The 15,587-nt window shown below is 41.9% G+C and overlaps 1 protein-coding gene across 3 annotated transcripts in view; it reads right to left on the reverse strand.

Annotated features, from left to right (window-relative positions):
• Positions 1 to 2,624: 2,624 nt before the first annotated feature.
• LOC105489624 (aquaporin 9) overlaps positions 2,625 to 15,587 on the reverse strand; it is an 87,890-nt gene continuing 74,927 nt past the window's right edge. For 2 of the 3 annotated variants that reach the window (XM_071066786.1, XM_011754596.3), the window contains 3 exons: positions 14,109 to 14,227; positions 9,177 to 9,394; positions 2,625 to 4,571 (listed from right to left, as the gene is read on the reverse strand). In XM_071066786.1, coding sequence (XP_070922887.1) covers positions 4,397 to 4,571; positions 9,177 to 9,394; positions 14,109 to 14,227 — 512 coding nt within the window. In that variant the 3' untranslated portion in view covers positions 2,625 to 4,396. The remainder of the gene's footprint in view (positions 4,572 to 9,176; positions 9,395 to 14,108; positions 14,228 to 15,587) is intronic. The other variant, XM_024795240.2, reaches the window with a different exon arrangement.

Below are 15,587 nucleotides of genomic sequence, written 5' to 3' on the forward strand. Positions count from 1 at the left end.
CTTGCTTCCTCTGCAGGATGGAAGTCAGGAAGCCTCTTTCCTGCTGGGAGCCTGAGGAAGAGGACGGAGGGCAAAACGGGGAGGGCCACAATGCGGCCAATCCTGGAGAACAGTGGTCTGGCCTCTGGAGCATCCCTCACAACCTCCAGGACTCCCAAGGCTCCCACAGAGTTTCCTGAGGCCCCACAGTCAGGGAGTTGAGGGCTCCCCATGGAGGAAGGGGCTGCTGTGTGCAGGGCTTTGGGACACAGAGGGGCACACTAGACTAGGGAGTCAGCGGCAGGCAGTAGGACTTCCTCACTAGACCCTACGCCTGGAATCCATGCTACTTCTAGGAGACCACGGAAAGGCTTAAATCTCTTCTGAAAATCACATCCAGAAAAAAAGAATATAATCGAGCTTGTCATTAGTACAACTACAAAACAATTTATTTTAATCGATACTTTCAGGGGTGGGGAGAGGTCCACGAAGGCAAAAGTGTCGAAAGCTACTAGAAACATAAGGTAGCCCTGGAGGGAGACAGAGTCCAACTGGCTTGGGCAGCATCTTCATCCACACAGAGTTCTATGGATTCATGTTCAGTTTGCCTGGGGCCCTCTTTTCACTAATCCAGAGACAGCATCTCTTGAATAAGAGGTACTCCATTTCCAGCAACAAGAAAGAGATTGGAGCATGGTTGGTTGCTTACCTATCTGTCTGTCTGTCTAACATCTATCTATTTATTTTTATACAGACTTAGACAGTCAACACAGTTTAAGTGTGACCAGGACTACCATTGCTTCTCTGTATGAGCTGTGATTAGTAAACATGTTGTCACAGAGAACTTAAATTCTGAGTTTGAGAACTGATGTATCACATCTCTTTCTGAGTGATGTTTGCTGGGTTGAGTAATTCTGTTCACCCCAATGCATTCATTTATTAAGAAGTCTTTGGAAAATGACCTAAGATTAAACTAATATGGTCTTTTGTAGGTTATATCCTTGAAACTTTCATAAAAGTGTGCACCAACAACTTATCCCAAGTCTTTATCAATGATTTTCAAACTGTGACACTGTGTTCTGAAAACCCCCTCCCAGCCCTGACACACAAACACACACACACACACATATACACAAACACAATTTCTCTTCAGAGACCCCTTAGGGACTGCTTTGGGGGTGTGTTTTTAAGGTGATATTACAAGCAGAATGAAGCTCCTGATCTCCCTCCCTTTCTTTATTTATAGCAATTCCAGTTCACTTGTGGCTATCACATAAGGTCTCATTTGAACGATAGGTTCTGTGGCTCAATAAACCATTCTCTCTAACTGGAAGTTGTATTTTTTTCCCATGACGATATTATTGAACATCAACATACCTTAAAGTAAGACGCGCGTGTGTGTGTGTCTGTGTGTGTAAGCAATTTAAAGGAAATAATAATTTATATCATAAGGATAAAATTTTACATAAGACATTTTTATGTGGAGTATCCTGTTTAACAGCTGAATATTGACTGGTTGTTACTGGTTAGAAAAGCCCTGCAACCTTTGACATGCTCTGAGATCTCAACTGGTTAAAGAATCAGAGAAACTATATTTTTGGCATTAAGATAAATGCTCCTATCAAGTTTTTCAATTGATGAGGGGGAGGGAAGGAGGAATGTTACAATTGTAGCTCTTAAAGCAACTATTTAAAAAAGGGATGAGTTGGCTCTATCTAGTTGACTTCAGATACGGATAATTCAACCATATAAACATTCTCTTGGAAAATAACTCCACAAAGGTAAATCCACTTACTTGTAAATGGGGGTGGGTTGGGGAGAGAATTTGAGTGTGAATACCTGGAACAAAAGCACTTTTTTCCATTGAAAAATATCTTCCTGGGGTTGATTTCTATAATGGTACATTTCCTCTTTATAAATCCTAGTCATCAGTCATCAAGTTGTGTTTAATGAGCACCTGTGTAGATCATAGATTCCACAGTTCATCCTCAAAACTCAAATTTTGAGTTGCCCCTTGCTCTAGGAATTATAGTCCACCCCCAAGGCTTGTTCCTGGTTTGTTTGGCACCTTTTTTCCTGGCTGAACTTGAATCAAGTTGCAAGATTTCAGTGTCTTCTCTTATTCTCCTCCCCACCTTTCCTCGACTCCAAGGTCTCCCAACCTCAGCGTTATTGACATTTGGGGCCAAATAATTATTTGTTCTGAGGGTTGCCTTTGCATTGTAGGATGTTTGGTAGCATCCCTGGCCTCTAGCCGTTAGAGGCCATTAGCATCCCCTTCCCAGTTGTGATAACCAAAAAGTCTCCAAATGTTGCCACATTTCCCTTTAGAAGTAGGGAGGGAGGAAAACCATTGCTGTAATCCATGAGGATCCCAAGACTCTGGAATCCTGCCAGGAATTACCTTGCCACTACTGGACATGGTCAAAGAAACTTTAGACCTGTGTGATTTACCCAAGTCAATGTTCTCAACCCTTGCTGCATTTTAGAATCACCTGAGATGTTTACAAAGGACCAACTGGGCACTAGTATTTTTTCAAAAGTTCCCCCAGGAAATTCAAATTTGTAGACACAATAGACAACCTCTGAACTAAACGTACTTAATAATCTTAATACTTATAAAAACCAGCCAACTAACCAACCAACAATGACCCAACAATTTTATTTCAAATAGGAAATATCCAGGTAGCTTCAAAGCAGGAAAAAATCCCATATGTCCATAGACTGTAGAAAATAAGTCATCAGAAACATTTCACATTTGCTTTCTGTTGTTCTGTATCAGCACAAAGCAATTGGGAAACCAAATGCCCTTGGGAATGCTGGGCTTTTTGACAGTTTGAATGAAGGGGCATCCCTTGATATAGAGCATCCCCTGGTACTTGTAACTCATAGGCAGTGTTTTGTCAAAAGTAACATCTATTAGAGAACTTCAAGGGGAAAAGACTGAGCCAGAGGAAATCCCCTGAATGTAATGTTTGGTGCTGGCAGGAAGGAAGATCAAGACTTAGCAAGACCAGAGGTAGCTTAGGAAGGGAGGACTTCTGATAATGTTTTTCAAGCAAATGAAAGTTATGATTACATTGCTACCACTTTCCTTCATCTGTACTCAGTAAGTGTGGGAATAGACCCAGGCAATGAGGGTCTTTGTATCTTAAGATTGAGGAACATTATATCTAGAGGTGTATATATTCTAGAAGCTGCCAATTCCACTTTGGCCAGCCAGGAAGATTTGACAAAGATTCTCAGCCAGCTCCTGATCTTCTGAAAGGTAGAGGAATGCATTAGATAATGTTGAACCTTCCATGTGCTCTTGGACAACTCAGCTTATCTTCCCTAAGATTTTGTTTCTTTATCTGAAAAATGGGCAATGTGGCATTTGCCTCAGATAGTCATTATGAGGATTAAATTAGAAAATGTGTGTGAAAGTGCCTTGTGAATTGTTAAGCCCAATAAGGTAATATTATCGTTTTGGAGACCTCCTACTCTGAAGATTCAGCTAGACCAGGATCCAGTGGCTTTCAGTTTTGGCTTCTAGGGCATGTGTAAAATAACGGACAAGCACAGTTGTTGATATAACTTGTCAAATGTCTGTTCTCAAGTGGGCAATTAGGAAAATACATTTGAGCTAAAAAGACAGAGTAATGTATTTTTCATGACTGAGGTTACAATTGTATTTTAGGTTATTATATACTAAAGACCAGGAAATTAATTGGTGTCCTCTAAAATGCAGGAGAGCAAAAGATTAATCTGATAAATGGTTTCCATTAAAAATTCCATTTGGCTTCTCAAATTCATCTTGTCTCCTGCAGTTTCCGAATGCCACAATGTCCTCCCCTTGTGCCTTCCAGCTGCATTCTCTTGCTCCCTACATCACTAGGTTTGGAGAATATGAGTTTTTATACAAATCCAGTAGCACAGCGTAACTAGAAGCTTAACCCATTAGCTCCCTAATTCATGAATATGTTGACTGAAACCATGGTTTTGTCTTTCAATTTAGGGTTTGGTTGATACTCAGAATGTAATCTTTGTCGATATTGAAGAAAAGGGTTTTAGTGACAGCATTTCATACAGATAGTGCAGCTGAGACCACCCAAATGAGACTATCATCAAGATGTGAAGTTATTAGTGCTTACCTAGGAAGAATTCCCATCAAGGATGAAATAAACAGGGCAGGAGAGAAGGCTGTTTCAGGGGATGGTCAGTGTTATCCTGGGGGGGTGCGGGTGGGGGACACTGGTAGAGAAGTGGTCAGTGTTTCCAAACTTTTACTCAGATGCTTTTCCAATTAGGTGTCCCATATGGCTAGCAGACAAAACTGGGTGGATTCCACTTCAGGCTTACAAAAACACAGACACTTAGATGCCATCTTTCTGAAGAGAATCCCAAACTGATTGCAAATCCAGAACTGAGTATGCCACTACATGATGACACTGAGTTCATATTTCTCTGGTTTGTCCTCAGATTGTTCAGCCTTAAAGACTGAGTCAGGCTCTGGATGGTGGATTTCAATGACAAGAACATAGATGAGGCCTCCAATGACAGCACCAACCAAAGGGCCCACTACAGGAATCCACCAGAAGTTGTTTCCAGCTCTGAAATCAAACAAGAAATTAGTGATACATTTCTTGGCCTTCCTCCTGGTATTACTGTCTAGTTTTTCACTCACTTGTTAGTCTTTCTCATGCTCATGGTTCCCTCTTAACTCAGCAAGATCTAAGTATAAGGAGGGGTCACTGCAGCATGGCAACTGTCATCCTCGACTTTCCACTACACCTGATTTCAGATGATCTATTTCCTTGTCCTACTAATATTTGTGAGATATTACGTCTTATTTATTTTCCTTTTAGAAAACATAGTGCCTGAGCCCATGGTTAGGATTGAGGGCCCCTAAGAAAGTTTAGGTCAATTACTCAGGAAGTGCCTTTCCCTCATCCTGAAATAATGATGCCTGTGGATTACGAGTAGAATGTGGAGAGACTCCTGGGCATCACTCGTATATGAGGACAATCAAACTAATCAATCAGGAAATGTTTTTCAATTAATGAATGAATTTTTTTAAAAATCTAAGGTGGACGTGTGAATTGTCTACTAAATATAATTTAAATCCGTACTTAGTTTTTAAGGTCATAGCTTGAAGCTACCCTCTGATAAGGTTGTCATGCCATGACGCTCTTTCTTCCAGAAATCCTCAATGTCAGTACATTACAGAAAGCTATAGTTCTGGGGAAAAGCAGGTATCTTTGTGAGTTGTCACCATCTTCTTTGGAGAGAGAAAATTCATGTAAATAATTTCTTAGAAAGGATCAGGAAAGCAAACAAAAATATACAGTATGTTGTTTAAGGATATGTACATTTAAGGTAAAAGTATTTTTAAAAAGCAGGAGAATGGCAAACACAAAAGTTCAGGATAAATGCAGAGGGGTTGGAAGACAAGAGGAATACCCAGAGGCATTTGAGAATTTCAGTGTTCTAGTTGGATTCTAGAAGGACCCAGAGCTGTTCTTTTCATCATTATGCTTAATAACTACAAATATGTTCCATGTGGCCTTTTGTGTATCTCAAACTTTGATTAGAAAGAACGATGAAGGAAATAAGCAGGAAACAAGAACCCTGTCCTAGAATCCAGGAGACTAGGTCTAATCTCAAGATTATCTAGAAGGTCTTTGAGCAAATCAAACTCCCGTTCTCCACCGTGAGCTCCACTTCCTCCATCTGCATGGTCCTTTCCACCTGGAGCACCTAAGTTGTCTAAAGTCCTCCATTGCCCATGCAGGGCATGGAAGAGCACTGAGCCTGAGCACAGCAGCCACCAGATGTCACTCTTACTACACGGCAGTGAGGATGCTGCACTGCTGCTCTCACAGTGCCCTTCCCCAGGCCCCAAATCCGGAAGGAGGCACATGGAGGGTGGCTGCTTCTCCCATTTGGCTGTAAAGACTTGAAGTCTTCTTTAGACCTCAAAACATGAAGCGAGTATAAGCTACCTGTTGGGTCCATCATTTCCTTTTGTGGCAAATCGCTTCCTGTCATTCAGCAGATGAAGGTCTAAGATATCAGCCAGGGTACATGTCCTCCTTTCACTGGCTGGACACTTTTTCTTTTATCAGACTGGACACGTTCTGTCAGGTTCACAAGTCACAAATGGAGGTGCTCAAATGTGGTTACCTGCCTAGCCTAGTCCCATATGCACACAAATAGTGATCATTTGCACACTATGATTCGGGGGATGCTAAGAACATGTCTATGTTAACTGTCTAAAGGATCATCTTTAGAGATTCATTACTTTGGGTCAACTATTTGAAAAATTTAATAATACTCCTGAGAGCTTTCCCTGATTAAGTCATTAACATCTTAATGTGAATAAGTGGAGAGAACTTTGATGGGAAACATCTTAACATTTAAAGGAAAAACCAAGAGTCGGCCAGGGTCTGTTGACTCTTGCCCTCATCAGACCCTCTGGCACCTCCCTGTCCCTGCCATCATTCCACTGATTGCCATTCAGGGGTACATGGGGTCCTGGGAACAAGGTAGCCTTGTTCTTTCTCTAAGACCTTAGGTGTAGGTCCAAGCTAGGATATCTACTGAGGGATTTCCCTTGGATATAGAACTCTGAGGAAATGAGACACTCTAAGAACACTTTGGAAGCCTGTTGTCCCTCAAAGGTTTTGGGGAGAACTTTTTGGTTGAGGAGTACCAGCCAACCCTGCTTTTTCCTAATGAGTTTCTGCTTCCTCACTCTCTCCTTTTTCAGTCTTATAGGATGATGTCAGATTAATTTTGCTAAATTGACATTCTAAACCTGCCAAACTTGTACCCCAAATACTTTGCTACTCCCTATAACCTACAGAATAGGGAGCAGAAAAAAAAAACCCAAAATTCTCATTCCGGGAGTCCAGGTCCTCTATGATCTGACAACTGCCCTTTCCAACTTTCTTTCTGCACCCTTCCAGTTAAACTAGATCACTTGTGATTTTAACATTGTGTCTTTGGAAAAGGGTTCTCTCTGCCTGAGATATCCCCTCTGTTGCCTGTTTAAACGTATCCAAATACTATAAATGCTCCCACTTCCACTCCCATAATTCTTAAATTTGGAGCTGTAGACCTCTAAACTCCTGGAGTTAATTAGTCAAATCTCTTTAATGGCACTTGACCACTTTAACCTTGTGTAAGAGCTTCTGCAATAACCTCTTAAATAGAGTATAAATAAAACCGTGAAGGACAGAAACTAGGTCTTATCATTCTTTAGCAGAGAGCCTTGAGTAAGAGATCAAGCAGTTGCGTGAATGAATCAATGAGTGCATAGAAGGGAAAAGATCCTGATGCTAGCTAGGGACATGGGACATTAGGTGATTCTAGCATTTTCCTCCGCGTGGGTTCTCCTAACATATACCTAACACAGCAAAGAGACATTGGGCAAGATCTCCAACTGTTTCAGAACAACCACGTCTCTTGAACTTTTGAATGAATCACCAAGGAGGGCTCAAAGAGGGTGGGAGAAGAGCATGGTCTCCAAGACTGAGACTCTGGAAGGTGGAATTAAGGGAAACTCATGGGCTAATTCGGGGCTCTGGGAATAAGGAGATCCTTAGGACATATGTTTTTGATGCTCCATTGGAAGGATACAAGAGATCCACCCTCGTTGGGGACGTTTTCATGTTCTAGTTGTCATCATTCTAGGACAGAATGTCTCAACCACAGCCCTATTAACATTTTGGACTGAATAATTCTTTGTTGTGGGAGGTGTGCTCTGTGCATTGCAGGATGCTTAGCAGCATTCCTGGCCTCTACCCATTAGATGCCCATAGCATCCCCTTCCCTCAGCTCCAGCTGTGACAACCAAAAATGCCCGGGGGAACAGTTGCCCACCTCTGGTTGAGAACTGCTGTTCTAGGAAATTTATTGCATTGTCAATTTCTTGAGGACAGAGAATGTCAACTGAGTTGCTTTGCATCCTTCTACTCCTAGGAAGTGTCGGCACATAGAAGTTATTCTTTCTTTTATTCAATACCTTGTTATTGAGCCTTTCTATGAGCTACACCCTGTTCTAGGCACTGGGGATATACCAGGGGAAAGGCTGTCAAGGCTCTCGTGGCACTTACACTCTAGACGCTCTGAGTGCTATCTGTGGTGGTGATCTCAATGGCACCAGTTATTTTAACTTCTTTTTCACCCTGGTGAAAGGCAGGCCAAACTCCGATGACTCTATGTCTAGGTCATCATTTGGGAACACTCACGTCCTTTGTTCTCACAGGAAACATTAAACTAGAATTTGCTCACACATGTTTTTCCTACTTTTCTCCATGGTAGAGCCCTGTTTCCTGATGAACCAAAGTGAGCTCCTTCCCTGCAGGGAGCTGCCATGGGTGGATGAGGATGCACCTCTGTGACTGCATGCAGAGAAAGCAGGAAGGAGTGAAGGGGCAAAGTTTGTCCTAGGAGGTAGGTACCAACAGTTGGCATATTTCCTCAGCACATTCTGAAGTAGAAAGCGTGGAGTCTTGCCATTTCTGGGGCAGAGGCTTGATCTTATGTCTGTCCTGTCAGGAAGTTCTTACTCATATCTCCAGAACCAAGTCAGCTCTCACATTTGCAGTCATGTCTTTCCCAGCTTCCCTGGCAGTTACTCACTCGTTATCTGTGTTCCTGCAGCACTTTCAGGGGCTGCCAGAGCACTTATTTTATTGCTCAAGGCGAGTGCTTTTGCTGATTTGAAATTTCCTTGCTTAGCACAGTGACTGAAGCATAGATAATGCCCAAGAAATATCTGTGGAATAAATGCAGCATAGGTTGCGTGGTTCACGAGGAAGAGCCCCGTAGTGGCATCAGAGGATGCAAATTCTAGTCCAACTTTGTCACAAAGTGAATCTGCAGACAAGTTATACAGCTAAAATGTTCACATAAAATCATATAGCAACTGAGGGATTATTATTATGTGGGACAGGTTTATCTCTATTGAATTTACCTACAGCCGCCTCTCTTTCTCTCTTTCTCGCGCGTGCGCGCACACACACACACGCGCGCGCACACACACAATCATGCCACAAAATACCAGTGCAGTGTCCCATGCTTATGACCAGAGTGTGCAGTTAACCTTGGCGCTGTCGTCTGAACTCCCCTAGATCCCCATGTCGAAGCCCCGCCCGGCTGGTAAGGTGCAGCATGACTCTGTCTCTCTCCTCCCCACCACTGTTACTTACCTGAAGACTTCAAACCCCCAGCCTGCCAAGGCAGTGAAAAGTCTGGGACTCAGGTCTCTAGCTGGGTTCATGGCACAGCCACTGTTCAGTCCCAAGGAGGAAGAAATGACAATAATCAGGAGGCCGATGACAATGGGCTCTAGGCCTCTGGGGGCTCCCAAGTTTCTGGAGTCAAAAATGGCAAAGACGATCATGAGGAGTATTGTGGTAGCCACCACCTGGAGAGGGAGAAGTTGAGCCAGGGCTTTAGCCTGCATTCTGCTCACCTGCATGCCTCACAACCGTCCCTTCTTACTATTCTACCATATTACAATATTACTATTTTACTTATATTACAATATGCCTCCTAATAACTGGCATGTACTGGGTAATTGTGCCAGTCTCTCTTCTTTCCACAGCAATTCTAGAGGAGAAGCTAATATAATTCTCATTTACAGATTGGTTATCCTACACACTTAGTAGGTGGCAGTCAGGTTTGGATCCAGAGAGTTTGGCTCCAGAGACTGTTATCTTTTTTTTTTTTTTTTTTTTTTTTTAAGACGGAGTCTCGCTCTGTCGCCCAGGCTGGAGTGCAGTGGCCGGATCTCAGCTCACTGCAAGCTCTGCCTCCCGGGTTTACGCCATTCTCCTGCCTCAGCCTTCTGAGTAGCTGGGATTACAGACACCCGCCACCTTGCCCGGCTAGCTTTTGTATTTTTTAGTAGAGACGGGGTTTCACCATGTTAGCCAGGATGGTCTCGATCTCCTGACCTCGTGATCCGCCCGTCTCGGCCTCCCAAAGTGCTGGGAGAGACTGTTGTCTTAATACCACACTCTCCTGCTAAGCTACTACTCAGCTAAGTAGAACGGCAAGCTGCAGGCTGGAAAAATGAATGAAAGTCTTGTTCAAATTGGTGAGAAAAGCAATGTGAGATATCAATAGATGAGTGTGCAAAGGAAATGAACAGAAAATTCCAAAAAGGAAAACAGAATTAGGAAACCAGTGGTAAAAACTCATTTGTAATAAAATAAATCCAAACAACATCAAATGTTAGGAAAAGGATATCGTTATTTCAGGCTTTTCTAATAGACAAGTACTATGCTTTCAAAAGGAAATTGAGCAATAATTTAGCAATATGCATTCAAAAACATAAATTTATGTATATAATTTGATGCTGCTGGATATTTGAGAATTACACCGTGGAAATGATCTAAAACGTGGAAAAATCATTTTAAAATGTCCACTTTAGCAAAATTTATAGTACTGAAAAACTGGAAGCTTTTACTCTTTTTTAGTCTACTATACAGCCATTAAAAACTATAAACATAAAAGCTATGTAGTAATATTTAAAAATACTTATGACATTAAGTGAAAAAAATTTGTATGTGCTTTGTGTTTTCCACAGCTGTCCCTCAGTATCTGTGAGGGATTGCTTCCAGGACTTCCTGCAAATACCAAAAATCCATGGATGTTCAAGTCCCCGATATAAAATTGTGTATTATTTGTATATAACCTATGAACATCCTACTGTATATTTTAAATCATCTCTAGATTATTATAATACCTAATGTAATGTAAATACGGTATTGTTTAGGGAATAATGACAAGAAAAAAGTCTGTACATGTCCAATACACATGCAATTTTAAAAATATTTGTGACCCATGGTTGGTTGAATCCATGGATGCAGAATACACGGATATGTAGGGTTGACTCTACTTAAAAACACACATAAAAGAAAAATTTTAAGACAATAAACAAAAATGGTAATAGGTATTCTGAATTGGCCAATTATAGCTGGTTTCTATGTTATTTATTTCCCAAACTACTGTTTAACAGTTAAATGATAGCCATTATTTATTGAATATTTATTACATGCTAGGTACTTTATATGCTTTATCTCATTAAAACTTCATAGTAGGGGCCAGGTGCGGTGGCTCACGCCTGTAATCCCAGCATTTTGGGAGGCCGAGGCAGGCGGATCACGAGGTCAAGAGATCGACACCATCCTGGCTAACGTGGTGAAACCCCGTCTCTACTAAAAATACAAAAAATTAGCCAGGCATGGTGACGGGAGCCTGTAGTCCCAGCTACTTGGGAGGCTGAGGCAGGAGAATGGCATGAACCTGGGAGGCAGAGTTTGCAGTGAGCCGAGATCGCGCCACTGCACTCCAGCCTGGGCGACAGAGTGAGATTCCATCTCAAATAAATAAATACATAAATACATAAATAAAATAAAATAAAATAAAAACTTCATAGTAATGCCGTGAGGTAAATCCTGTTATTATTCTCAGTTTATAGGTAAGAAAACTGCAGTAGAACAAGGTTAAGACACTTGTCCAATGTCAAACTTATAAGAGGAAGAATCAGGATGGGAACCAGGCAACTGATTTTAAAGTTTAAGTTCATTATCATTTCATCTGCTTTCCAAAATAATAATGTTAAACTAATTTTTAATATTAAAAGACACATGTTCCCCCAAGAGCACTCTTCTGTGGAAAGCCTTCTCCAACTCTTTCTTGCAGAGTAAAACCTCCCGCCTGTGGGCTTCCATGACATTCTAACTTTACTTCTATCACTGTCCTTGTCACTCTGCAAAAGAATATCTGTTTACTTCTTAGACTGAGCATCAGGCTCTGAACTCATTGAAGAAGAAAGAGCATAGAGCTGTATATGGCTAAGTAGGTGCCCAGTAAATAGTTATTGGGTGAATAAGTGATTGATTATTAACTAAACCAAGGAAAATGTTTGGACAATATTTAGAGCTAAGCAATTTAGTAATCTTGAGATAAGGTGACCCCAAAATATGGTCATGATGACCAAGAACTCTGTTGGGTGTTGACTGACTGATAACTGGTAATTTTTGGAACTCTCTCCAAAGCCTAAGGAATACAGAGAGCCTTCAGAGTTTGCTGATGGTTACAGCATCAGGGTTTTCTAATATTTGCTTTTTCTACTTGACTATGTACACAATAATGGACTTAGAAATCACAGACCTTAGAGAAATTGCAAACTCACTCTGAGACAAGGACACAATGAAGAAAGCTCAGGATGTGGTATGCAGGTCAACATTGATCAAGATACAGCTTTGGGAGACTGAGGCAGGCAGATTATGAGGTCAGGAGTTCGAGACCAGTCTGGCCAACATGGTGAAACCCTGTCTCTACTAAAAATACAAAAATTAGCCAGGAGTGGTGGCTCACACTGGTAATCCCAGCTACTTAGAAGGCTGAAGCAGGAGAATTGCTTGAACCTGGGAGGCAGGGGTTGCAGTGAGCTGAGATCATGCCATTGCACTCCAGCCTGGGGCAACAGGCTCAGTCTCAAAACAAACAAACAAACAAACAAACAAAATTTAGAGAACACCACCAAAATAACTAAAATTGTTGTAGCTCTTCTATACTCTCTGCTTCAAATTTCTATTATAATATGGCCCTTATACTCCAGTTTCTTATCTAATTATATATTTTTTCTTTTATTTTCTTCTTTTTTTTGCCCAGGCTGAAGTGTAGTGGTGCGAACATAGCTCACTGTAGCCTCCAGCTCCTGGGTGCAAGCTATCCTCCCACCTCAGCCTCCCAAGTAGCTGGGACTACAGGTAAGCACCACCACACCTGGCTAATTTTTGTATTTTTGGTAGAGACAGGGTTTTACCATGTTGCCCGGGCTGGTAGTGAACTCCTGGGCTCAAGTGACTTGTCCAGCTTGGCCTCCCAAAATGCAGGGATTAAGATGTGAACCACCATGCCCAGCCCTATCTAATTATATCTTATTTTGCATTGTTTCCTTGTTCAATGCTCTTCAACTAGATTCTAAATTTCTGGGCAGATACTGTTTATAATGCATTTTTCTCATATTTTTCTTTTTATCCTCATAAGTAACTTCATGAAGGCTCATATTATCCCCATTTTACAAGTGAAAAACTTGTGACCCAAAAAGTTCAGTACTTTTCTGAAGCCATGCAGGAAGTTGGAGGCAGAACAGCTATTTTAATTCAAGCATTCAGACTCTGCATCTTGGATCTTTACAACTCACATTTACTTGTCAGTCTTTCAAGCTCCAGACACAGGGTCAAGCACATAGTGAGTTTTCAATAAACGCTTGTTGCCTGTTTGATTGATTGATGAAAGTGGAAAGTAAAAAAGCTAAGGACATGAGGGCATAGTTTTTCATCCATACATTGAATGGAGATGGGCATAGATGATGAACTGGAAGATCCATTTTATACACATGCCCATTCTGATCTGCTCCACTGTATAAATCCTGATCATAGAAGCAGAACTTAGAGATACTGAAAAACATTGCCTTCCTTTCAGTGTGCTGACCAAGATGACCAGCAGCCTTCTTGGGACACAGTAAGAGAAGAAAAGTCTTTTGAGTTGACAATGTTAGTCCTGCCACAAGCTGACCAAATAAGTGTGCTATTGGTTGCACCACAGTATGCTTGGGTGCCAGAAGCTTGTTTAAATGTCAATAAGGCAGAGATACTTCTAGCCACCTTGAGAGTTTAAATAAATAAACCTATGTACACGGTGAGACGGAGAGGACTGGTGATACCTTAGGCTCAGCTACCACCCTTCACAGTCTTTGATTTGAAATAGAAATGTCTTCTCTTGTGGCCTCCACACTTAGACCACATGTTCAAAAGAGACAATAGTGAAGTGAACTCCATTCGTGCCTACAGGGGTTGAAACATTTAGTCATTCATTCTTTTCTGGATCTCAACTAATGGGAACAAGTGTATGTATTAAAGAGGAAGGAGAAAACTTTTCTGGTGGTATCAGCTTCCTGCAAAGGTAAAACGATTATCAAGAAAGCTTGGGTTATGCCCAGCAACCTCTGCCGTTGGAAATACAATCTTTCCTTTCTGAGTGGTCTCTAATTCTCCAGTGCATTTCCCTTATAAGATCATATCTTTTCACCAAAGTTAAGTCTTTGTTGAATCTACACTTACTTGATCTGCAAATGCATTCGCCAGAGATAGATACGGAGCTGGGTATGTTGCAAAAATGTGTGCTGTTGCATTTTCTCCCACGATCAGCAGTTTTCCACCAGCAAAGGACATAAGTCCATCTGTGAAAGACAAAGCTCCAGCACATTAGTGTTCTCTGGGAAGAGCTGAAGGAGGCCTATGACAAGCCTTCTGCTAAACAACCAGTCACTCAGGTTGAGCTTGGTATAGCCGTGTCATTTGTCTCTCTCTACTTCCAAGGAATGATAGTTTTAGAGATGCCCAGGTGAATCCCAGGATGGAGGGTCAAAGGAAGAAGGCCCTTGGCCTCTCTGAATGGCCCACTCCAAACTTGGACAAATTCTTCTTCAGTAGGGTCCTGGGAATGAATTCTCTTTTGGGGGAATTCTGGGACTTTTCACAGTCAACTGAAAGCCAAAGCAGGGCTTGGTCTTGCTCTAGGAAGAATTTGTAATTCCCAGAGGGCTCTCAGTAACCCCTAATACCACTCCAGAATTTAAGGGTGTTGCAGTAGACTGAAGATGCCCTTAGAGCTAGGGGTATGGCAGCCACTGCCACAGCCAGCACTGACCCCAGGCCATTCTTGCCACAGCAATGGGCTCTGAATTTCCCGTGTGGCCTTGAATTCCCTTTTAGCCCTTTTAGACTCTAATTCTCAGAGAGACACTCTATGGGGAAAAGTCCCTTTCTATAACCTATTTCTCTTTTTCTTTTTTTTTTCCTTTTTTCTTTTTTTTTTTGGAGACAGGGTTTCTCTCTGCTGCCCAGGCTGGAGTGCAATGGCGTGATCCTGGCTCACTGCAGCCTTGATCTGGGCTCAAGCAATCTTCTCACCTCAGCCTCCTGAGTAGCTGGGACTACAGATGTGAGTTACCACACCTGGCTTATTTTTAATTTTTTTTTTTTTTTTTTTTGAAGAGACAAGCTATCCCTATGTTGCCCAGGCTGGTCTTGAACTCCTGGGCTCAAATGATCCTCCCGCTTCTGCCTCCCAAAGTGTTGGGATTACAGGCATGAGCCACCACACACCCAGTCCTCCATGACTTCCTAAGGCCTTCAGTTTGGGAGTCATAATGTATTAAGTCTTACCTTGGGTTAGAAGGAAGGAGCTGCTTTAACAGTTGATTTCATGGGAACACCAAGGTGTTTTAGTTTGAAAGGCCTCGAGAGTCATGTAATTCAATTTTCTCATTTTCCAGAGGAGGAAACTGAGGCTAGTCAGATCAGATGACTTATTTAAGTCACACAGGTATTTACTGAACAGCTAGAACTAAAGTCTGGTCTTCTATCACCAGTACTGTGTTTTTCCCAAGGACTGTTGCAGAGTGGAAGCCCTGGCTGTTTGATAGAAGGACAATGAGGCTCCCACCCAGCCCACATCTCTGCTGTGTCTCTTCCTTCAAAGACATCATCCCGGAGTCCTTCTCTCAATACTTACTGGTCACACCTTTGCCACCAGAA

This window comes from Macaca nemestrina, chromosome 7 (assembly GCF_043159975.1).
Source record: "Macaca nemestrina isolate mMacNem1 chromosome 7, mMacNem.hap1, whole genome shotgun sequence".
Classification (NCBI taxonomy): domain Eukaryota; kingdom Metazoa; phylum Chordata; class Mammalia; order Primates; family Cercopithecidae; genus Macaca; species Macaca nemestrina.